The sequence below is a fragment of the Cupressus sempervirens genome, chromosome 8, assembly GCF_028749045.1.
Source record: "Cupressus sempervirens isolate cs-2001-9-10 chromosome 8, ASM2874904v1, whole genome shotgun sequence".
Taxonomy (NCBI): Eukaryota; Viridiplantae; Streptophyta; class Pinopsida; order Cupressales; family Cupressaceae; genus Cupressus; species Cupressus sempervirens.
This window is the reverse complement of record NC_143125.1, coordinates 168,789,585-168,813,538: the sequence shown is the minus strand read 5'-3', so window position 1 is coordinate 168,813,538 and position 23,954 is coordinate 168,789,585. Positions and strand designations below refer to the sequence as shown.

At 38.7% G+C, this 23,954-nt stretch overlaps 1 protein-coding gene across 2 annotated transcripts in view; it reads right to left on the bottom strand.

Annotated features, from left to right (window-relative positions):
* TTN1 (ARM repeat superfamily protein) overlaps positions 1-23,954 on the bottom strand; it is a 233,105-nt gene that overhangs the window by 148,261 nt on the left and 60,890 nt on the right. For both annotated transcript variants that reach the window (XM_089797137.1, XM_089797138.1), the window contains exons 7-10: positions 23,502-23,606; positions 22,767-22,937; positions 22,421-22,636; positions 9,016-9,214 (exon numbers count right to left, since the gene is read on the bottom strand). In XM_089797137.1, coding sequence (XP_089653263.1) covers positions 9,016-9,214; positions 22,421-22,636; positions 22,767-22,937; positions 23,502-23,606 — 691 coding nt within the window. The remainder of the gene's footprint in view (positions 1-9,015; positions 9,215-22,420; positions 22,637-22,766; positions 22,938-23,501; positions 23,607-23,954) is intronic.

Genomic DNA, 23,954 nt, shown 5'->3' with positions numbered 1-23,954 from the left:
TCTTGAGACATGAAACGTGGAACATGTTATGAATTCTGTTGTCCTCAGGTAAATCTAACTCATAGGCGACCTCAACAACCCTCCTAGTGATGCAATATTGACCAAAAACGTTGGGCTAAATTTTTTGAGACCCACTCTTCTTCAAGGAACTCTGCCTATATGGTTGGAGACGAAGATAAACCACATCACCCAACTCAAAACTCTGCTCAGTTTGACGGCGATCAGCGTACATCTTTTGCTGATTCTGGGCCTGTAGAATGTTCTCCCGAAGAGATCTAAGGATATCTTGCCAACCCTATATCCAATCCCTTGCTAGAGGTACCCTGTTGTCCTGCAAAGCTAGGTCTAAGAATGACAACGGCTCGCTACCATAGAGAGCACGAAATGGACACATCTAAATGGACATGTGGCAGGAAGAGTTGTAACAATACTCTCCTAAATACAACCACTTAACCCAGGCTCTTTGTTGTCCTGTTACATAGCTCTGGAGATAACTTTCCTCCCATTTGTTAACTATCTCGATCTATCCATCCATGGGTGTCAACTCCGTACCGGTCAATCAGAACAATTCCTGCTAGAAAGTGCTAAGGAACTTGCGATCCCTTTCACTCACAATGGTGCAAGGAAGACCATGTAAACAAAAAACCTCCTGAAAGAATAACTCAACTACTTGAGAAGCTAACCAATCTGTTGCTATGGCGAAGAAACGAGCAAACTTTGTTAATCTATCCACCACCACAAAAATAGAATTCCTAACTTACACCCTAGGCAACCCCATAATAAAATCCATGGAAATACTCTCCCATTTATGTGTCAGAATGGGGAGAGGTTGTAATAACCCGGCTAGAAACTCACGCTCTGACTTGTTTTGCTGACAAGTCTGACATTCTTTGATATGTCGGAGGACATCGTCCTTGAGACCCTTCCATGAGAATCTTTCCCTAACCTGCCTATAGGTTTTGAAGAATCCTAGGTGTCCTATTGATGGAGAATCATGTAGAGTTTCCATAATCTTACTTTTGAGTTTAGATCACAATATGAGGTAAATACGGTCCTTATAGAAAATCACATCATCTATTACCTTATACCTGTTGTCCTGAAGTTGTCCATCCATAATCTGACATGCTTGAGTACTCTTAGAACACTCAACCAACAACTGAGATTTCAAATCTGCTGAAATCTCAGATATAGCACAACATTATGCTACTAAGGCTCTCCTGGAAAGTGCATTAGGAACTAAATTGTTCTTACCTTTGACGTACTCAATGTCAAAATCATATGCCTGAATATTGCTGACCCACTTTTGTTGTCTCTCATTAAGATCCTTCTGTTCTAGGAAGTAGCGCAAACTATTGTGATCCGTCTTAACTGTGAATTTGCCCCCCACTAAGTCCTATCTAAACTTGGTTAGAGCATGCCTAATAGCCAACATTTCCTTATCATAAGTGGAGTACAATCTTTTGCCATCTTTGAGCTTCCTACTCACAAACAATCAGATGCCTATCCTGCATGAGCACCATGTCAATACCACTCCCTAAAGCATCACACTCAAGAACAAACGGTCAAGAGAAATCCGATAGTGCCAAGACTAGGCATGTACTCATCACTTGTTTGAGCTTGTTAAAGGTCTCCTCTGCCTCAATTGTCCATCTGAAAGCCCCTTTCCATTTGAGGTTGGTGAGGGGAGCCGCTATCTGAGATAAACCTCTAGCAAACCTCCTGTAGTAAGAGCAAAGACCCATGAAGCCTCTAAAATCTAATACATTCCTCAGTGGCGGCCAATCTAGGATTGCCTGAATCTTTTCTTGATATACCTTCACCCCATCTGCACCAATCACGTGACCAAGGTAGAGGATCTCAATCAATCCGAACTCACATTTGGACTCTTTTGTAAACAACGAGAGCTCCTCCATGATACTGAGTACCTCATCTAGATGTTGTAAGTGCTTCTCCAATGTTCTGCTGAAAATTAATATGTCATCAAAAAATATTAATACACTCTTCCGCAACTACTTCCTAAAGATGTGGTTCATGCAGGACTAAAATGTAGTTGGTGCATTAGTGAGTCCAAATGGCATCACCAAGAACTCGTAGTGACCATAGTGACATCGGAAAGTTGTTTTATGCACATCCTCCTTACGAACCTGTATCTGATGGTATCCAAATCTGAGATCTATCTTTGAGAAGTAAATTGGCCCATCTAACTCATCCAGTAGCTCATCAATGCAAGAGATTGGGTACCTGTTCTTGATGGTGCTCTTCTTGAGAGCACAGTAATCAATACACATGCGTAAAGTGCCATCCTTCTTCACCAACACAACTGAAGAGGCAAAGGGACTAGAGCCAGGTCTGATGTGTCCCATATCGAGAAGTTCCTTAAACATCTTTTTATCTCCTTATAATGCCTAGGATGACGATAAGGTGTCGTGATGACTGGTTTGGCACCCTCCTCCAACTCAATGATATGCTCAAACCTTTTTTCCGGGGTAATACCTAGAGGTATGTCCTCAAAAACCCTCTGGTGCTTATCAAGCAATGTTTGAATGTCAATATGAAGCTGTTGTCTTGAGTCTAAGGTAGCCTTAGAGGAAATGAAACAATGTGTTGCCAACTCCATGTTACCATGCCTTATAATGGCCTCCATCCTGTGGGCTGAAATCAACCTGCATTCCCCTTCTGGCATAGCCTTGAGCATCACCTGTTGGCCATCCTGTAAGAACTCCAACTGCATCTTCTTGTGATCAACCGTATATTTGCCTATGATTTGTAACCATTGTCTCCCCAACATGGCATCTAGTCCATCTAAATCCACCACATAAAAATCTACCTCAAGAAGGAAATCATTGAAACGGATCAGAAGTCCTGACACCTTCCTTGCACATCTCAATCTCTCGCCTCCTACCACCCTAACCTCAAACTCAAGTATGTCATAAATTTGTAACCTCCTCTTGGTAACCCATCGTGAGCTTATGAAGTTATGCGAGGCACCTGTATCCAAGAGACGTATAATACATTGTCCTCTAACAATTCCCTTCAAATGAAAGAGGTGTCCTATGGGATCGCTAGAAAGTGATGCTATGATAGGAGGCTATCCCTAGGTACCTTCTTCCTCCCTCTAGGTGGCCAATCCTCGTTCTCCTCCTCATCACTGCCATCAACATCATTGCCCTCCTACTACTCATCCTCCTCCTCTGAAAGCACCTCTACATAATGTATCTTGCCTTTGACAACGCATCTATGATCCGATGTCCATGGCTCTTTGAAAGTAAAGCATAGCTTCTTCCTCCTGAGTTCATTATGTGCATCAAAGTACATCCTAGGAGGTGTAGCCTTATGGTGGTTTTTGTTCTTCTGGAATAAAGTGGATCCCTTATACATTTTCTTTGGGGGTTGTAATATCGAAGAGGGTGACTTTAGATTGTGTGTGATCTTAATAGCATCATCCAGAGTGTTTGGTTTAAGTACCTTAACCAAACCTCTATATCTATCATGTAAACCCTCGGTGAACAAGAATACCTTACGCTATTCTTTCATGTCCAAAACCTTCAGCGAGATCTACTAAAACTCGTCAATGAAATCATCTAGAGATCCACCCTGTCGTAACTATGCCAAATCCCTGTAATAGACCTCTATATCCTTCTTGTCAAAGCGAGTAATCAGCTTAGAGTTGAAAGTCTCATAGGACGTAATGAGACCATGATCCTGGGTGACCAACCCGTGATGCCACTAATCATATGCCGCCCCTTCTAAGTGCATAGTAGCAAACCTGATCGCTTCTATCTCTGACATAGGTTTAAGTGTTAGGTAAGTCTCTAGCTTGTGAATCCAAGCTCTTGCAGATGTCTTACTGCTGCCATCAAAAGTAGGGAGAGATAATTTGTTCATAGCATGCTTTAAGTCTCAGTTTGGTGCTCTAGGTCTCCTATCCTGTTGTTGTTTATCTGACTCCCTTCTTTGATTTAGATATTGGACAAAGGACATATTTTGTTTAATTGGATCAGGAAACAAATCTCATTCATCATACATTGCCATAACATTGTCTAGCAGTAAGTTTGGTGCCGCTAGTGGTGCTACCTCTTCCTGTGCATTAAAAACTAGCATTAAAGACTTGTCAGTGTTTTGTGTCGGAGCCCTAACAGCTCAGGGTGATCCTACTACACTACTACCTCCACTGTGATGGCTCGGAGCTCTCCTGTTAACAAGGGTTAATTGTTGTATATTAGCCGCAAGTTGTTGAAGTGCTATTCTGCCCATCTCTAATAGCCCACAATGTTTCCCTTACTTCTTGATCCGGTTCAACTTCATTACGTGCCATTTGAATGTTGTTTTCTTGTTCAATCTAATCAACCTATATAGCATGTTCAGTTTGTTCACCTGTTCCAAAATCAATTCCTCATCCACTAAATAACTATCCTCAATATCAGTCTGTTTGGAAGACTCTACTTGTTCCAGTTGGAGGTGACTAAATTTATAAAGTTTTTTCCTCATACCCCGCTATCATTTTATTTCCTATTTATCCCACAAGATGGCAGGACCTATAGCTCTGATACCACTGTAATATCCTTCCTTATAATTTCACTAAAAGATGTTGATTTACTAAGCAAGCATTTTAACAAACAGTTGAGAAACATATTACTGTTGTAAATTAATGATATCCTTGTATTATCGGTTAACAATTGTTTTAATAACAACAATAGCTCTGATACCACTGTAATATCCTTCCTTATAATTTCACTAAAAGATGTTGATTTACTAAGCAAGCATTTTAACAAACAGTTGAGAAACACATTACTGTTGTAAATTAATATCCTTGTATTATCGGTTAACAATTGTTTTAATAACAACAAGATGGCTTTTCAGCAAATCAATTCAATGATTTCAGTAACTCACATTAATGGTGCATACGTATATATAGCAAATTTCAGCACTTACGAGTTGTGGACAGTAAGCAGATATTATGTTTTCCAAATATTGAGGGCATTAACAAATTAGGGAAATACATTATACATACATGGCTGCCAAGAAATGCACATTGTTAGCCTACAAACCCAGTTTCCACCTCAAGAGTGTGGACAGCTGATGAAGGAGAGTGTGACCTTGCAGTTGTCGTGTGAGGTCTCTGTCAGACTCTCTGGAAGCTCCCTGCAGTCACCGTCAATCCTCTTATTCTGGTCTTTCCACCGTCTTCTGCCTGTTATCTCTGCCTTGAAAGAATCACGTGCGGGTGTGTTTACTGTGGGTTTAGTTTAGGATGTCAACCACTACCAACTCCCATGTTAAACCTGTTGTTGAGGAGGGTTTAGTTTGGAGGAGCTGACTAAAGCATGAACCCGTAATAATGGAGACTTAAACTCACAATAAGACTCACCTCTTCTTCCTCAGCTATGGAGTGACTATCCTTCCTGCCTGTTGTCTAAGCATAGTCCACCAGCTGTTAAACCATACTTGCTAATAAACTGACTTCAATCTTCTGTTCTTCCTCCTGCCATTTCAGCTTCACCTTCCTATAAAGCTCTAATGTATCAACTTCGAACTTCAGTTCTGAAAGTTACTTCAACTGAAACGGAGTTACTCTGCCAACTATACCAAACTGAGAATACCAATATGTCTTTAATACCCAGTTTTGTCAAATCTTTTGCATGTGCCCGTACCTTATAATATCAGAATCTGTTACTTGCTGTGGAGTCCAATAGACTGAAAATATGTGCATCAATTCACTTTTATCTCTGAAAAAAACAACATGAGTACTAGGTTTGCATCTAGTCTCATCACTTTCCTTAAGGGGTTTTGTCCTTGGGAAAAATTCCAGTCACATTTAAGCAACCTTTCGGATTTATAGAAAATATCAAATATTCGTGGTGTTAATCCCCATTTTTTGAGCACTTAAACCTTAATATCTTTTGACTAACAACTTCAATTAAGTCCTGAGATATAGCGAATTGAAGGTATGAACGAAATCAAGAGATTGAAGGAAACAAAAAGACTAAAACAATCCAAATAATCACTTAAAAATGCAAAAGGGACTTTGGAGGTCTCAAAAGTCAAGTATAGGCTAACAAATTGAAAAAACGGACAAAGATTTGATGACAACCTTCAATTATATGTTTCATTAGATGAATTTGTGGCAATTGTTTGATCAATTTTTGCCAATCAAATTATCCTAGAGAAATGCAAAACTCAATAGGAAAAGTTTCGTACTGTTGCCTCAAAATGAAGGACAACAGTTCCTTCAAAAAAGTGAGCCGAGTAGACCTATCTGTTGTTCGTGAAGGTGCTCTTTGCACTCTCTGTGATCCAGCTACACTCCAATCATCACCCTAATCGTGGTAGTATCTCCTAGGTGCAATCAACTGCTGCAGAGCTGCTGTCAGCTGCTATAATACCCCAGTTACTTGTTGTTGGCCAACCTATAAAATCTCTCAAAGTCTCTCACTTCCGTATCAGGATCTATATCCTCATTTCTCTTGTAATTTCTCTGCGGAATTTCTTCTTCCCTGTCACCCATGGCCGCTAACGGTACATCTGTAAATGGTTGTCTTCTTGCTAATTTTCTTCTAGCCCTATTTTTCTGCGTGTATAGTATCTATGGTGACTTTTCATGTGAACCCTTGACCCTCCAGTATGGCGGAATTAAGGATTTAATACCAAAGTAAGAACCCTTCAAGAATCTAACTGTTGAACTGTCTATACTTGTTTTTGGTTTTTATTGTTTTCCACTTTTTTGTTGTTTTTCAGATGGTTTGACATAAAAAGCAATACATATGTTGAATTAAAACTTCTAAAATTTGTAAATTAAATTCTATGGAACGAAACAGTAGATATCAATTATTCTTCTTCATTATCTCATAGAGAAAAAACTTGTTACAATCAAATGGCATACCCAGATAGTGGAAGAAGCCCTTTTAACAAGTGTTGGTTTCAAAGGCAAGTCAAGAATATAAATCCCTTCACCAGTCAACAGAAAAACCTTTAAGAGATGATGTCAAACCCTGTTGTGGCCCTAGATGTTTTTTCTTATAATTTTTATTGAACTTTTTGTGCCTCTTTCACCAAAACTGAACAGTATATGTAAGAGTAGGTAGGACAGATGATGAACCAGCAAAAAAGAAATGATTTCCAACCACTGTAAACAGCAAATAGCTTCACCATCTGATGCCCTCAATCTGTCATAAAATATGCCTTCTATCTATCAATAAATTCTGAAATTTATTTCTCCAATCGGTACAATGCTGACCTCTATATGAAGCCACCCCAATAAGTTATATTGGGTGAATATTTCACACCCTCTGACTGCTGCGACAGAGAAGAAGAAGCGCTCCAATGCCGATAAGTTTAAAACTCTGCTGAAACTCCCATGCTCCAAAGAAGAAAATACTAATTCAACAATCGACATCATAATAATAAGAATGAGCACTAAAGTCCTTTTTATTCTATTCTTGTGAGAGCTCACACACTTTCTTGGACAATAAATGATATATTCCCACTTTTAATTTTTTGCTTGAAACTCTATAGTTGGTGCACAAATAATTCCTTTAAAATTAATTGTTCAGTTGGCCCCATCTATGATAACTTGACCCTTCACTTAAGTGACTTAAGTAACTTAAAAATACATGATCAAGAGTCAAAACTATTAATATTTATTTTAGCCAAATAAATATTAATATCTCCATTATTACTCATTATCTTTGCACACCATCTGAACTGGGAGACATGATCAAGCCACATATGACCATACACCATTTCTAAAATTAAAAAGGGTCCCTCCCTGAGCCTCTCAAAACTTACTATAAATATCAATTACTACCTACAGAGTCCTTGAGACCTCAAACAAAAGCCAAACTTACAAAATTCTGACCACCGAAGAAGATGCATTCCTCATAGGACCCTCTAACCAACTTCACTAGCCTATAAGGGTCAATGATAGGCTAATCGACTCTATTGATTGATGTCAACTAGAAGGAGACATCACAGCAACAGGCATGGATTGTGACATTAAATTGCATGATTCATGCTATAATTACTAAGTTGCACAAGTAAAATCTCCCCCCCCCGACCTGCAAGTTCGGATCTGATTCGAACTTGGTTCGACCAGGGTTCCAATTTTTGCGATCTAGTTTAAACCAAGTTCGAACTTGGGTGAACTAGGCCAAAAAATCAAAGTAAGTTCAAACCTATTTAGAACCACATGCTTTCTAAGCCCCACAGACGGCAAAAAAGTGTTTTTTTTGCAAAATTTATTAACTTGTTGGCATCCACAACCCTAAAAGGTTGTTGTGAAATGATTTTGGTGGCCTCTCATTGTCATATTTTGTGGCATCTCATTGCCATTTTTTGAAGAATTTGATGCCAACAGCATTGTTGGTGCTGCTGATCCCATTGGTCTTAGCTCTATTGCGGAGTCAACTAATGTCAGAGAAAAAGAAAATGAAGAAGATAAAAATTAAAGAACTTAGAATATTAATAGATTTTTATTCCATTAGTTGAAAAATGACTTTGAAACAATGATAATCGAACTTGATGCTACAATTTATTTTTAATGTTTTGAATTTTTGATGTTGAACTATATGATGGTATGAGCACTATGACTATATGATGGTAAGATCACTATGATTACAAGTTTATGGTGTGTATGTTATTCAAATGTTTTTATGCTACTATGCTACATTCTAATTCTAACTCATACTTCATAAACATGTATATATACATATATTTTTTATAATTTTTATATGTTTTGTACTAACGAACCCAAACGAACCCAAACCCCTTTCCAAAATTTTGACGAACTTGCAAACCGGTTCTCAAACTTCGAACTTGGAACCGAACCCTAACCGGTAACTTAGTATAATTACTGCAAACACTTACTGAAGTTACTTTAGCTGGAAATTTTTGTATGCTATTGTGTATATGTTTCAATGGCTGTGAGCACAAGAAAGAGCAATTTTTTTGCTTAATTCATTGTATCTACACTATCAAACTAACTGGATCGGTTGATGTAAATGGCAACTCAAAGATTACCTGACGAAAATTGATGACTATAGCCGTGCAGTGCTTGAACAATTTCTGCAATAGCCAAGGTGGCTCCATGCCGTAGATTCAAATCAGTAGAAATTGTACAAGGTATAAGCTTGTCCAGCACCATTCCCCCAAAGAAAGCTACGTCATATTTCACTAGAGAAGCAAGAGCCACTGCTGCCAGTTCCCGTAAGCTTTTATCCTAGAAATACAGGAATACCAGAAGCAAAATCAATGCAGGTCCAACATCTATTGAAGCGCAAACCCAAACCATTTCTGCTGCATGATATTCAAGAATTAACTTAATTATTTGTTACACAATTTGGTAATATGCTGATATACATAATTTATTTTTGTTATATTATATTTACACTCAGAAAATCATTATATCAAATCAAGATCTTGAAACTCTGAGAAAAGAATGAAAGAGACATGATAATTGCTGAAACCCTGATTAAAAAACATAATCCAATTTGCTTTCCATGTTCTACTGTTCCAAAATGCAAACAATTTGGAATAGTAAATCTTCCTATATTTCTGGCACTGTTACTGCAATAAATTATCAGTGCCTGCAGATTAGATAAGAGAATATAAAAAAATGAACAAAAATGGGTGGATAATTCATACTGTCTTTACTAAAAAAACAATAAAATGTCATTCTCATTTATCAAAATGGAAAGTAAGAAGGAAAAATAGAAGTCAATTATGTAAACATAACAAGATTGAATAAGAAATGGAGGCAGCATGTGAAAATAAAAAACTTCCAGTGATAAAAAAGTTGTTAGGATTTCCTTAATATGAAGTGGTTTGAACCAACAACTCATTGAAGATGACAATTAATGTAAACATGCAGAGTATCTAAAGTGTTATTTTAAGATAATATAGAATAGAAATCAAAATATTCCACCACAAGAGAGAACATAAGTCAATAGAAATGGGCATATGAAAGTGATAATTGGCTGCCATGTATGTAACTCAAAATATACCACAAAAATTAGCATAGTCAAAAGCCCTTCAGTGGCATCACTTCAAATTCATTATTATCAAAGTATTCCTAAATTCTACTACATTTCATAATCAAACTTTCATATTTTCCTAAAACCAAGAGAACGTCACATGCATAAAACTCAAAACATAAAACCAAAACCCCTTTAGTGGCATCATGTAAAGCCGTGACTATCAAATTAATCTTTAATTGTATGTAGTTTTCACTATCAAGCTTCCTTATTGACTCAAAAGTATGTTATAGCTTCTTATGCTTTTCTTTTAAAAAATTCACCAAGTACTCATTGCATCCTAAACAATCCACCCCAAAAGTAAATTTGGCCTATTTGTAGCTGGAAATAAATGGTAGACTAAAGAGGGAGAACATGACCTGTATGAGGTGCTTGTGACAGTATCACCGTCATGCCTTGTAATGTCCTTTATTGTGGGGGGGCACCTGGACATCTCCAGTGGCAAGCAAAAGAGGCACATGAAAGATTAAAATGTTTAAGGCATTTTTTTCATATTTTAATGTTTCTATTTTTTATTATATTGAGTTCTGGGGCCCATTCCTTCCTCCTCCTTTGTTTAAAAGCCTTCTATTCTTCATTTTTATTCACATTTGCATTTCTCAGTGTTTGCTGCAGCAAGAAGAAGAAGAAGAGTGAAGTGCTAAGATAAGGGTTTGTGTAAGAGTGAAGAAAGTGTTTGCAAGTGAAAAAGGAGAGCCTAGGAGCAAAAAGAAGAAGAAGAGGAGGGTTTGCCATCTTGTTGAATAAGTTTTTCAAGCAAAAGGTGGGGTTTTTAACTTGTTTTTCTGATTTTCAAATGCATGTTTATAAATTATTTCTCAATGTTTTTAGTTCTAAATATGTGTTGTTTCATTTTGTTATAGTTATGATTATCATTCATTCGTTGAATCATTTATAAATATTAAATAATAGATTAAGATTCTTGATGTTTCAATGTTTCATTTTGCAAATTCTTGTTATTTAGTTTCAAATTTTAGAAAATTTAAAGTAGGGCATAAGGTGAAAGTTTGTTTATTTAACTTTATTAAAAAAATTCTCATTTTGTGAAATGCAATGTCAAAATGAGCTCCCACATTAATACTCATAGTGATAATGAGATGGAATTTCATTCAGATAGTAAATGTGAATCAGAATATGAACATGAGCCTGAGGTTGGGGCTGAGGATGATGATGACACCATTCAGAGGGATGAGCATGAGAGTGACATTGGGGCTGAGCCAAATCAGCAAGGGGCCCAAACTAGTTCCACTTCCATGGGTACTAATTTTATACTATCTGGTACTCCATATATTGATTGCCCCTCCCAATCTTTGGCAGAGTGAGCTAGGGGCAAGTTTGATCCAAAACCTCCCTTAAAACAATTTGCCACTAGAATAAAAAGCGGATCAAGAACAGGTGGCACAAGAAAGTGGAGAAGCAATATTTGTGGTGATGTATGGTATGGTAGCATCACTAGAGCGAATGTACACTTCCTCTTTTGGATTGGTAAAGGTGTCTTACCATGTAAGTTTTTTACTGAATCCAAAAACTTGAAGTTTAGAATTGAATTCAACAAGCTTTGGGGAGTTTCAGAGGACTTGGGCCTTCCAGTGCTTACTACCTTGGCTAGTAGGCAGCAGATTCAGACTATACAGAAAGTGCATGAGCAACAAAAACAGGGGCAACAACACCGACACGTGTCTTCTTCTAGACCACAGCACAGAGCTGCATCTACTACATTGCTAGGGGCAGCCTCTGCACCTTCCTCTACTTATAGCTCTATGTGTGTAGCAGCAACCCAAACGAGCAAGGGAAAATGCAAGGCACAATCTAGTAACAACCACCCCATAGTAGATTTGTTTGTAGCCCAAACGAGAGATAAGTTAGATGCATGCATTGGGAGAATGTTATTTGCCAATGGCGTTTCACTTCATATTGCTTAGTTTCCTTATTTTAAGGAGGCATTTCAGAATGTAGCGAAGGCGAGGTTACTATCATATGTGCCGCCAGGTGAGCACAAATTGAGGACTAAAATCTTGGATGATGAGTATTCCAAGATTAGTGAGTCCATAGAGACTATGAAAGCTATTTGTGAGGAATCAAGGTGCAGCATTATCATGGATGGGTGGACAGACATTAGACACTGTCCACTCATCAATGTCATAAACACATGTACATAGGGCCCATTTTTTCTTAGGGCGGTTGATTGTTCAAGGCATCGAAAAGATGTTTATTTTCAGTTTCAGATTCTTCGGAAAGCTATTGAGGAGATTGGGCCACAAAATGTGGTCCAAGTAGAGACAGACGCAGCTTATGTGTGCAAAGTTGCATGAAGGCCTATTGAGGCTACATATCAGCATATTTGGTGGATTCCTTGTGTGCATGCTATGAACAATGCTCTAAAGGACATGGGGAAGATTAGTTGGATAAAGGGAGTGGTGAGTGATGCTAGAGATGTGCAAATGTATATCTGCAACCACCATACCTCAGATGCACTATTTAGGAGCTTCGCCAGAAAGGAGTTCCTGAAGCCAGTTGAGACACGGTATGCATCCTATTTCATTCTCTTGGAGAGAATGCTTGAGTTGCAGGAGCCACTCCAACTAATGGTTATGCTGAATGAATGGAATAGGTAGGATGGTTCCAAGTCAGAATAGGGGATAAGGGTGAAGGAAATAGTTAAGAGTGATGTATTTTGGAGTGATGCAAAATACATTGTCTTTATCATTAGGCCAGTCTTCAAGGTGATCAAGTATGGAGATGGGGATGCAGCTATACTTGGAGAGGTGTACAAGTGCATTGATTCTATGCTTGGGCAAATGAGGGCAATTGTGTGAGAGGACCCCACATTAGCCTTCTACAATGACCTTGAGATAGCGGCTAAGGTTCGCACTGAGTGGACCAAATTTGCTACTCTTAGGGGTTACAAGCAAGCGACAAGGGTAGATATCAAGACTATGGCACAAGAGGATCCCATTTTGTGGTGGTCAGCTTATGTAGTGAAATCTACAACGTCCACACTAGCTATTCGTTTGTTGTCCTAGGTATTTAGTTCCTCAACTTGAACCTATTTAAGTTTTCATTGTTCATTGTTCAATGATCATTTTTCAACTTTGTTTACCATACTGGGGTAAAGAAATTAATGCATACAGGCAATAGATAAGAACAATAGAACTCCTTGTATTACTCGCATATGTCAAAGACATTACATTATGCTTACAATGATTACAATGATCCCGGAGGGTGTATAAATACTTTCCGAGGAACCTTCTCGAAGGGGTTCATCGGCTACATGACAATTATTGAAGGGCCCGTCAGCTTTGTGACAAGAACCTTCCCGAAGGGACCTGTCGGCTACATAACAATAACCTTCCTGAAGGGCCCATCAGCTACACAGTATTTACCAACGACATACATCCTTACCCACACCCTGTTGGCTACACAATCTTTATCGACAACATCATCCCCCCCAAAAGAAAAAGTCGTCTCCGGATGACAATTACAAAATATCTGAGACAGATTAACAAAACGGAGTATTGACTACTACAAAAAAATAGATTTGTTTCTGTCACACCACTTTCACATGCATCCTGTGCCTGCAACAAACTAGTCTCCAAAGCATGTTGCATCTGTAGCCTTTGCTAACACAATATTGTTTCCTTAATCAAGCTGACCTTGATAGCCACCTGTGCTGCTCTCTCTGCTTCCAACTCCTGAGTACCCTGAGCCAAGTGTTGTTGTATTGCCTTCAACTGGATGATCAACTCCTCCCGAGCTCTCTATGCATCCACCAAGATAGCTTCACGTCCAAAACGTGCTCCAAGTGCCTCAAAGCATAACATCCTTCTCGAAATGTTTGCTCCAGTGCTCTCTCCCTTTGGCACACTATGCCTACAACAGCTCTAGGTCTCATCAACTGGTCACACTTCCCACGATTGATAACCGTAACGACTAGGGGCAATGCCCCCAACAGGAACACACTATTTTTGTGATTTTCTTCTAATCCCACACTCTTTATGGCAACCGCTGATGTTTTACTACCTTCTTATGTCTTTCCCTTCCCTTGGGCATCGTCCGTTATGCATTTTGAACATTTTTTATCTGTCGACTTTTTTTTTTTGCTCCTCTATTTCTTTGTGACTTTGTAAATCCAACCCTTGGCGACCAAAATCAAACATTTCTGCCCTAGCTTCCCTTTGACAGAGATGCAAAATTTCTCTAGGACTCCTCTCCTGCACTGCCAATGTACAGCTACACCCTGGATTGCTTTTGCCATAGCCATCTGACTGCAGGGTCCGTACGGATATAAGACTACAGAAGAAGCCGTGCATGCCTTGAAAAACTGTACCTTCCTTCAGTAAGAGATTGCACGAATGCAACAATAAGAATCTGTATGATGATAATGTAAATATCTTAACCCTGCTTGAAAGTCCGTATGGTGGTGCTAATTCGAAAGTGCATCAACCAGAGTAGTTAACCTTCAAATCCGTACAGCAGCAACCAAAACACTTAACCTGTAAATGCGTACGGCAATAGAAAACATAACCTTTGAATCCGTATGAAAGAAAATAGAGACAACCTCGAAATCCATACAACAGCAGGCAGACCATGTACTCTTCAAATCCGTATGGCATGAGGTCTCTTTTTCTAAAATTTAAAAAAAAAAAAAAAAAAAAATTGTATGACCAATGTAACCTCTGTACAGTAACTATCAGGCCATCTCTAGTTACCGTACGATGCAAAGAAAAATGCTTTCGTTTGGTAGAAAGGATCGTACGGGCAAGGGCCATACGGCTGATGCTATGTCTCCTTAAATCACTATAAGTGACTCTTCACACCGTACGGTGATACACTCTTCAAGCTGTACGGCAATACACTTCTTCAAGCGTTATGATGTAAAGATGTACGGTGCAGACACCGTACGGTACTTCTCTTTCTTTCTTTCTTTCTTTTTTTTTCAATTTTTTCTATTGTTTTTCCATTTTTGTTTTTTTTCTTTTTTTCTTCTTTTTTTTAATTTCTTACTTCAATTGTTCGTCGATGGGGGACTATTCCCTTCATGATAGATTTTTAACTCTGACCCATTCATCATGTCCGATACTTCCTTCCCATCAAGCGTCCATAAATTGATCGCCCCGCTATCACCATCTTCCCTGACCTTGTACGGTCCTACCCATTTGACTCTAAACTTTCCAGGTTTGATTTCATTCTGTCCGCTATACTTCAACACCAGCTGTCCCAGTTGAAACTTGTTCAATTTGAGGTGTTCATTATGCCATGCTTTGCGCCTATTCTGTATCACCTTCGTGGCCCACTGTGCTTGCAATCGTCACTTATCAAGTTTATTTAAGTTACACAATCTCTCCCTCAAGTTTTCCATATCGCCCAGTTTGTTTCTGACACTCGGTACTATGAATTCCGTCAGTTGCCACTCCTTGCTGTCAATAACTGTATTCTTGATTTTAGAACCATCACTCCATACCGCTGCAACTTTTATTAAACCCTTCCTCTTTGTTTCCTATGTAGACTGTATGATGTATCTTCCTTGCTGCCGGCACCTTTCTACTATATTTGTGGTTCGACGTAACATTTCCTTTCTGCGCAATCGTACAATGGAATCTTTCCTTTTTCTGGGTTCGTACTATATGTTCTTCCCTTCAGCTTTTGTCATAACCACCTTTCCTTCAACTGCTTCTCTGTATTCCTTCGGCCATTCACTTCCCTCTTCTTTCTCACCTTCGTCAACCATTAGCATATTACAGCTTGGAAAGAGCTTGTCATGTCCCCATTTTGGAGGCAATTTGATTTAATTAATTTAATTAATTAAGTTGTCCAAAATAATGAATATTTTATGAGCATGACTAATTAATTATTTTAATTAAATAAATAAGTGATATTGAGTTAATTATTTATAAAGTTATCAAATAAATAAATATTAAAAGGTAACTTTATATTTAATTAATTTAATAAAGTGACTTGAATTATAAAATATTTTATAAAGTCACTAATAGATAAAATAAAATAATGTTCTAGAAGTTTCTGGAGAAAGTGGAGGAAAAAGAATAAATAGGCACCCCGGGCTTCATTCTAATCATCCAAATTTGTTGTTGTTGATGTTGATGTTTGTTGATGTGCATTGTGGAGCCTAGGGTTTCTACAGTAGTCACAATTGGCCATTGAGAACGAAAACTCTCAATTGGTACGCAATTTTGAGGGTGTGAAATATCACTTGAATTATTGCAGCTGGGAGGAAGATACTTCAGTCTTCTATTTGTGCTACATTGAGAAAAAATATTTGTGGCCATTGAGAACGAAAACTCTCAATTGGTATGCGATTTTGAGGGTGTGAAATATCACTTGAATTATTGCAGCTAGGAGGAAGATACTTCAGTCTTCTATTTGTGCTACATTGAGAAAAAATATTTGAGTACAAAAAGCAGGCCGAAAAAGCAGTTCGAAAAAGAAGGCCGAAAAAGCAATTCGAAAAAGCAGTTTGAAAAAGCAGTCCGAAAAAACAGGCCGAAAAAGAAGAACTGAAAAAGCAGGCCGAAAAAGCAGGTTCGGAAAAGCAATCCAAAAAAAGCAATCCAAAAAAGCAAATTCGAAAAAGCAAAGAAAATTATTACAGCCATCTACAATCAGGGGCAGCAGCTAGAGAGGCACGACTTGGGCACTTGAGGAGGTTATTTTCTGTTCAGTGGTATTGCAATAAACCTATGCCAGGTCTGTTGTGTATTTTCATAGTTGCCTTTCACTATAGAGTGCTGTTGTAATTGTCATTTCGTATCAGACCTATCATTCATTAATAGATACATCATTCATTTTTACATTCCTCACAATGGTATCAGCTATCCATGGCTTTAGTTGTATTTAATCATGCATGTGATTAGCGTACTGCTATAGGGGAGTATTGAAGTTAGATATTTAGTGTTGCATTAGTTTTCATTGGCAGCTGTAGGTGCATATTACGTTACCAGCAATCATCATATTTTGATATCTTTGTAAATGCCAAGAGTCTTGGCTAACTTAGTATGAATATTGTATTGGATACTAATTCTCAATCAAGGAGATACAATTGCTGGTCATTAATAGTTGTCTTTGAGTGTTAATATATCATTTTTTTTATCAGCTAGTTAGCTTGCATACCAACTGTTTGTTAAAATACCAGTTGGCTGTAGGTGATCATTTTCACGATTAGAACTCATATATGCATTCACTATTGCCAAAATTAGTTGCACATTCGTATTAGGTCATTGTTTAGACAATCTGGAGTCTTTTTCTAAGCATTCTATTTGAGGCAAATCCAAACAAGAATCACTGCAGCAATCTGAAAAGTTATATCAGTCAGATGACCCTTGCTTGCAAAGTGTTTGACGAAATGTCAAACAACTAAAATATAAAAAATTTTGGTGTTGGAAGAAGTTATAACCTATTGGGGTTATTACAGAGCTCGTAATCCTCCATCTGCTAGTGGAAAAGGTCATTCAACGAGTCTAGGTCGTCCTCATCTGACCCTCCTTCCAGTCTCAATACTCCCTCTTCATTAGGTTCCATTCTCTTCTTCCCCTCCTCATCATTCTCGCTTTCACCTTTTGAGTCTAAAGATGCTACCTCCTCACCTACCATTTGTGTGTGCAAGTCAACTATGAATCTTCTACCTCCGCGCTCCATTGATAAAGTATTCTTCTTTCTCTCATACTTAACCTTTTCTTGTATAAGCCATCCTCGGCCCAGAATGGCGCCATATCCTCTCCTCTTCAGCAGGATGACGACAAAGTAGAGCAGGAACGACTGTGTTCCGATAGTCACCGGTTGTGCCATCAGGACTCCCAACAGTTTGATCTCGTGCTGGTCTGCCGTTAATAATTGAAACGTAGGTGGCCACAACGTCGGTTGTCCCAACCTCTTCCAAGTATCCTCCAATAACACATTCACAACAAACCCTCCGTCCACAATCATGTCTATTAGAACAGTTCCCAAAATTCCCATCTTGACAACTGCCAAATGTCGTCCCGATGAGAGGGCTAGCAGCATTGGATCCTTTGCACTTGCGCCACTTTCCTTCTCTCTTCTGTCCGTTGTACTTGCTCCACTTTCCTGCTCCCTTCCGTGTTCTCCTAATAGTTTAGCAGTTGGAGCGATGTTTGTGAGTGTCAATCGGAGTTGAGGCATTGTGAGTAGCAGATTGTTTATTTTGACTGGTACTTGAATTTGTAATGTTTGCCATACGATGTTCTGTTCCATAAAGTTCCTTGCTGAGGTACCGGTAGTGTCCTTCAGATGTGTTTTCTCCGCCTGCGTTGCTTTCTAGATTTCTACCCATGCTTCCTCCAGTCTCTTCTTTTCTTTCGTCGAGTCAGGGTATAGTTTTGCTTGCTTCCGTGTGATGGCCAGAACCTCCTCTTCATCCGTCCCAATGGTGATCAAATTTACTCCCGACTTCGAGCACTTGGCACCTTCATGATCGTTGGGTCCGCACCATCTACATAATAATTTTGGTGTGTTTGTCGTTGTACAGTCTCGAGCAAAGTGGCTCCACAAATTACATGCTCGGCATTGAACAATCGATCGGCCGTTCGCATCATACTGAATTCAATTTCTACTGCCATTATTATTGTTGCCATTGTTGTTGTTTTGACCTCGTCGATTATTTTTGTACCCTCCCGACATAGCACCCTCCGTACTGATGTTCCCACTCCCTCCTGACGCAGAAGCCTCTTGTGTCAGGAACACTTGCTGAGGTCCTCTTGTTTTCATATTGAAAGGGCATTCCTTTGTGGAATGTCCCATGATCTGGCAAATCTCGCAGAATTGCTCCTTTGGACAAGATCCCTTCGTATGGCCTTCTTACATTCCGTGCACCATAGGTTGCTTCCCTTCGTTTCTTTCTGCACGTTCTTAAATTCCTTCATCATACGAATCATGTCATTCTGGAGAGCTCGGACCTTCTTGCTGTTGTTTTCATCATCGCTGCTCTCCTCTTGTGAGGATGCGTTGTCATCTGAATCAGACGAGCTACTCTTCTTCTTTTTTGTCTTCTGCTCGCTTTCTAAGTTCATTGCTCAATTGTATGCTTCCATGTATGACGACGACAGCACAATCTCCATCTTCTTTCGCAATTTCGAGTGTAGGCCTTAATGAGCCATCTTTTTTGCAGCCCGTCACCCAACTTATTTTCCATTTTATTTATCAAGTCTTTTAATTTCCTAGCGTAGACTCGGACTGTTTCATTTTTCCCCTGTTTTGTATTGTATATCTCTGCTACGATTTCGTTGTCGTTGCACAATAGTTGAAATTCCATAATGAACTCCTTTTTGATGTTGTCCCAATTGTTTAACTTCTAGGGATCTGTATTGGCGAACCAATCAATTGCAACACCCCGTAGGGTGGCTAGAAACTGCCGAACCCATTCGTTTGTATTTGTTATTCCATTCGCCCTCCAAATTGTTTCGCATGTTTTACAATGTCGGATTGGATCGGCTACTCCATTACCATCAAATTTTGGCAACTTTTCCTTTGGTCCTGCCATTAATACTGGATGTTGTGTAGAGGCACTATTTTGTACTGCAACACTGACATTCTGTACTTCAGCACCAACGCTTTGTATTCCGACACCAACGCTCTGTATTCCAACACCAATGATTTGTAGTCCGGCACCAATGCTTTGTATCCTGACACCAACGCTTTGCACTCCAGCACCAACGCTTTGTATTCTGACACCAATGCTTTGTATTCCGACACCAACGTTCTGTATTCCAACACCAATGCTTTGTAGTCCGGCACCAACGCTTTGTATCCCGACACCAATGCTTTGCACTCCAGCACCAACGCTTTGTATCTCGGCAGCTGTGCTTTTTGGTGACGAAGGGTCTCCGTTAAGTGAATTTGTCCGTTCTAGAAGTGTATCGCGGACGAAGAGTTCACTCCACGCTTGTGCTCCCTCGACACTCCGAGCTATGCGAGTCAATTCCCTTCCGTCTTGATTCTCTTCCCTCAGCGAATACAAGTTCAAAAACTCCTCCCTTGCTTCTTCCACCAACTCCACCCGCTGTGAAGTCTCCTTTAATAATTCCTCAGCACTTCTATGTCCGTCGGTAATCTTCTGGAACCTCCTACGTTCAGCTTGTTGTGCCAGAATTAAATTTTCCTGAACGGTGCATATTTCGTCCTTTTCCTTCAGCTTATTATTTTTATTCAATTGATTCGGCATGAGTCTTCATTTCAGCCTTTGTTCCAAGTCCATCGAGCAACGGCGCCAAATGTTTACTGTACTGGAGTAAAGAAATTAATGCATACAGGCAATAGATAAAAATAGCAGAACTCCTTGTATTTACTCGCATGTGCCAAAGACATTACATTATGCTTATGATGATTACAATGATCTCGGAGGGTGTATAAATACTTTCCGAAGAACCTTCCCGAAGGGGTCTGTCGGATACATGACAATTACCTAAGGGCCCGTCAACTTATAACAAGAACCTTCACCAAGGAACCCGTTGGCTACATAACAATAACCTTCCCGAAGGGCCTGTCGGCTACACAGTATTTACCAACGACATACATCCTGACACACACCCTGTCGGCTACACAATCTTTACCGACGATAAACTTCTAATTCCCGAGTCTCACATTGGCCAATTATTTTTCATCTCAAGTTTCTAGTTCCTCAACTTTTGAGAGGAATTGGTCTATATATAGCTTCATCCACTCTCTTAAGAGGAATAGACTTACCTCTCAGAGAACAGAGAAGCTAGTGTCTATACACAATGTGTTGCGTATCGATGACTGCAAGACACATGTGTACAAGGAGAGCCCAGCATCACGATGGGATGTAGAGCTAGAGAAGCCATCGCAAATTGATGAGGAGGATGCTTTAGATCCGGCCACAGGGCTAGTTGGTGTTCCCTTTTCGGCTCTTGATCTTGGAGAGACTAATAGTTCCAGTGGCGATGAGTTTCAACTTCCAACCTCCAAGGGATGATCATTGATCATTGATCATTGATTTGGACACTTGGAGACTTATAGTTTTTGTTTGCAATATATACTTATTTTGACATCATGATTGATGGCACATGATACTTATTGTAATCATCTTTATGTCATTACTCATATGATCATTGATTACTATTAGATAATAGAATCTAGATACTTATATTATTGATCTGAACACTAATATATAGACTAATACTTATCAATTGCTGATGTTCAATGTTCATTGTTTGTTTGTCATTTGATCATGAATCATGATGTTCCAGTTGAAAACTTCAATGCAATGTTCAATGTTTACAGTTTAAGTTTTTTTATTTACATCTTTGTATCTTATATTGTATAATTGTAGTACATATTTTCATAACCAGCATTTTAAGTACCATATGTATAGTATATACACCCCTGCTCCCCCCACCCCCTGCCACCGTCCCAAAATCAAGGTCCCTCTATCCCCCCATCTCGGAAACTTGTCCCTCTATCCCCCCGTCTCGCAAGGTGGTGTAACTATTAAAAAAATATCTAGTGCGTGTTTTATCCTTGTTTCCAAGGGTTCCCAGCTAGGATATTGCAAGTAAAATATTGATAGCAAGAGTAAACTCTAACATTTACTAATCAAAAGAAAATGTTGTGATATACTGTTAATAGTCAATGCCGAGACACATTTTAGAGGACGGATATGTCCTAATGATGCTGTGGATGGCAATGAGGTGAGTTGAACTTGATACCAAAGAACCAAGAGATAAATATGCATTCCATTTGCATGAAGCTGATAGTGAGCAGTTGGAATTGGGAAGAGATTAAACTGGAAGTTAACAACTTTAAATAGTTTCAGAAGGAAGACTACAAATGTTCTGAAAACAAGTTCTGCTGCAAGCATCACCGTGGAGGATAAGTTTAGCCAAAGAATTTCTGAACAAACTTGTTTGCAAAAGATATACAGGCTTCTGTTGGTTTCTGGAGAAGAAATTGGCTCGGATAAGGACCTCAACTCCCCCAGTCTGCCATACAGGGCTATGAAAGAAGAAAAAAGATGAGAAAATAAAGACCTTTAAATAAGCAAGTTAAAATTTCCTCTCCCAAAAACCAAAATAAAAGGAACCAGAAGTTGCTCCAGTTAAAATCTTCTGAGTTCTCACCTTAAAGGATATCATTTCCAAGAGAGAATCCTTCTATATCTGAAGTCATCTAGATTGCAAACATTGGGGAACATTCTGTTTGTGAATTATTAACCAGGTATAACGGATTAAGATTTTGTGGATAAATCATCTGGCCAGAAGTTAGTATGGCTGATTAATATTTCTTCAGCACAATTATTTAACAAGTTCTATGTTCTTTTTCATAATGGCCTGTTTTTACCATATTAATTTCTGAACTAATTAAAAGCAAAATTTTCATGAAAAAACTGCATAGCTTTCTCTACATACCCAATGACAAATTTTGTTCTGTAATAATTCCTCAACAAATGAAGAGAGATAAATATTGAACTGAGCAATGTACACAGCAACATCCTGATATGAGTTGGAACGAGTTGCAAGTGAAAAGTAGTCTGCCGCATTTACAATATCAATACCATGAGGGAAACTCCCTTGTCTTCCAACATTTTCCTGGAATGCAGCAGCTGCTGCCCTCCTACAGTTGACCTGTCATGAAGCATTATAAGATTTAGCTCCAGATAAACACATACTGTAGAGAATATTTGAAAGATTATCTTTTCACATGAGACACCTGCAGTATTAATACAGAGAAGAGAGAAAAGTATAAGAGTGCCACCTCCCGATCATAGCATGCAATAGTGAGAAGGTGAGGAGCAAGCTCTTCCAAAATGCCCTTCATGACTGAATGAGAATACGCCCGACCAAAGGCCCAGCAAACATAGGCTGCAGCATCTCGCACATGTGATCCAACACTGTGTGGACCTCGCCTGACATCATAATGTAATGCCTACATTCCAATGTAAAGTTATAGAAAGTAAACCACACACTTTGTTTAAAGCACATGCAATCAAGGGACACTGACTTGTTTATAATCAATTTATTGTAATGGTGGGAATAAACATTCAAAGACCAAAGATGGCCATTGTATTTTAAGTTTCATTTCCCAAACTTGTTGCATACTACAAGGTATTTGGCATATAGAAGACCAACTATATAGCTAATACAAAAATGGTCAAGCAATTCAAAAATATCTCAATTGCTCAAACTAATATTTGAACATACAGTTCAAGATCACAAGTACAGGAAAAGTAGAGCAGAGAGCTTGCAGCTTTCAAGAATATTTTGCAAACCTGATTATCACTAGACACCCCAGGGTAATCTATATATAGTATATACACATAAATATTGATACATTTAAAAATAAAATATTGCATCTATAATTATAATATTATGCTAATATCAGTATAAAAGACATCATTTTTTAACTCGTGAACTATTATTCTCATTCTATGCATTAATTGGCAACCACAAAGAATGGGCTGTGGTTGCCAAAAGTGCTATCTCAAATTACCTTTACTATAACCGGAACTACTTCAGGAAGTCGTTCTGGCAAAAGTAGACCCCTACGAGCAAGCTCAGCCAAAGCTAAGCATCCTCCATGCCATGAGCCATCTCCCTGTAAAGTCGCCATTAATAGAAAAAAGTATTACAAATCTTGTTTACTGTTAGCCACAACCTCCCGTAAAAAACAGAATGTAAATAGTCAGTAGCAAGAACTACTTAACATGAGAATTTGATTGAAAAACTGCCATCTGTAATTTAGCATATTACTGCATGTTGTTTTGTTCTTCTCATGCAGAAAGGTTTGAAAAAATGGTATCCAATATTAATATAAATTATAATCCTGTGTCATAATATAGCAGACATGGCAGTTGAATATAACATAGATCATCAATATAAGACCTATGTTAGATAGACAATAATGCAGAGACTAGGATAAAACGAACAACAACGCTAATATGCT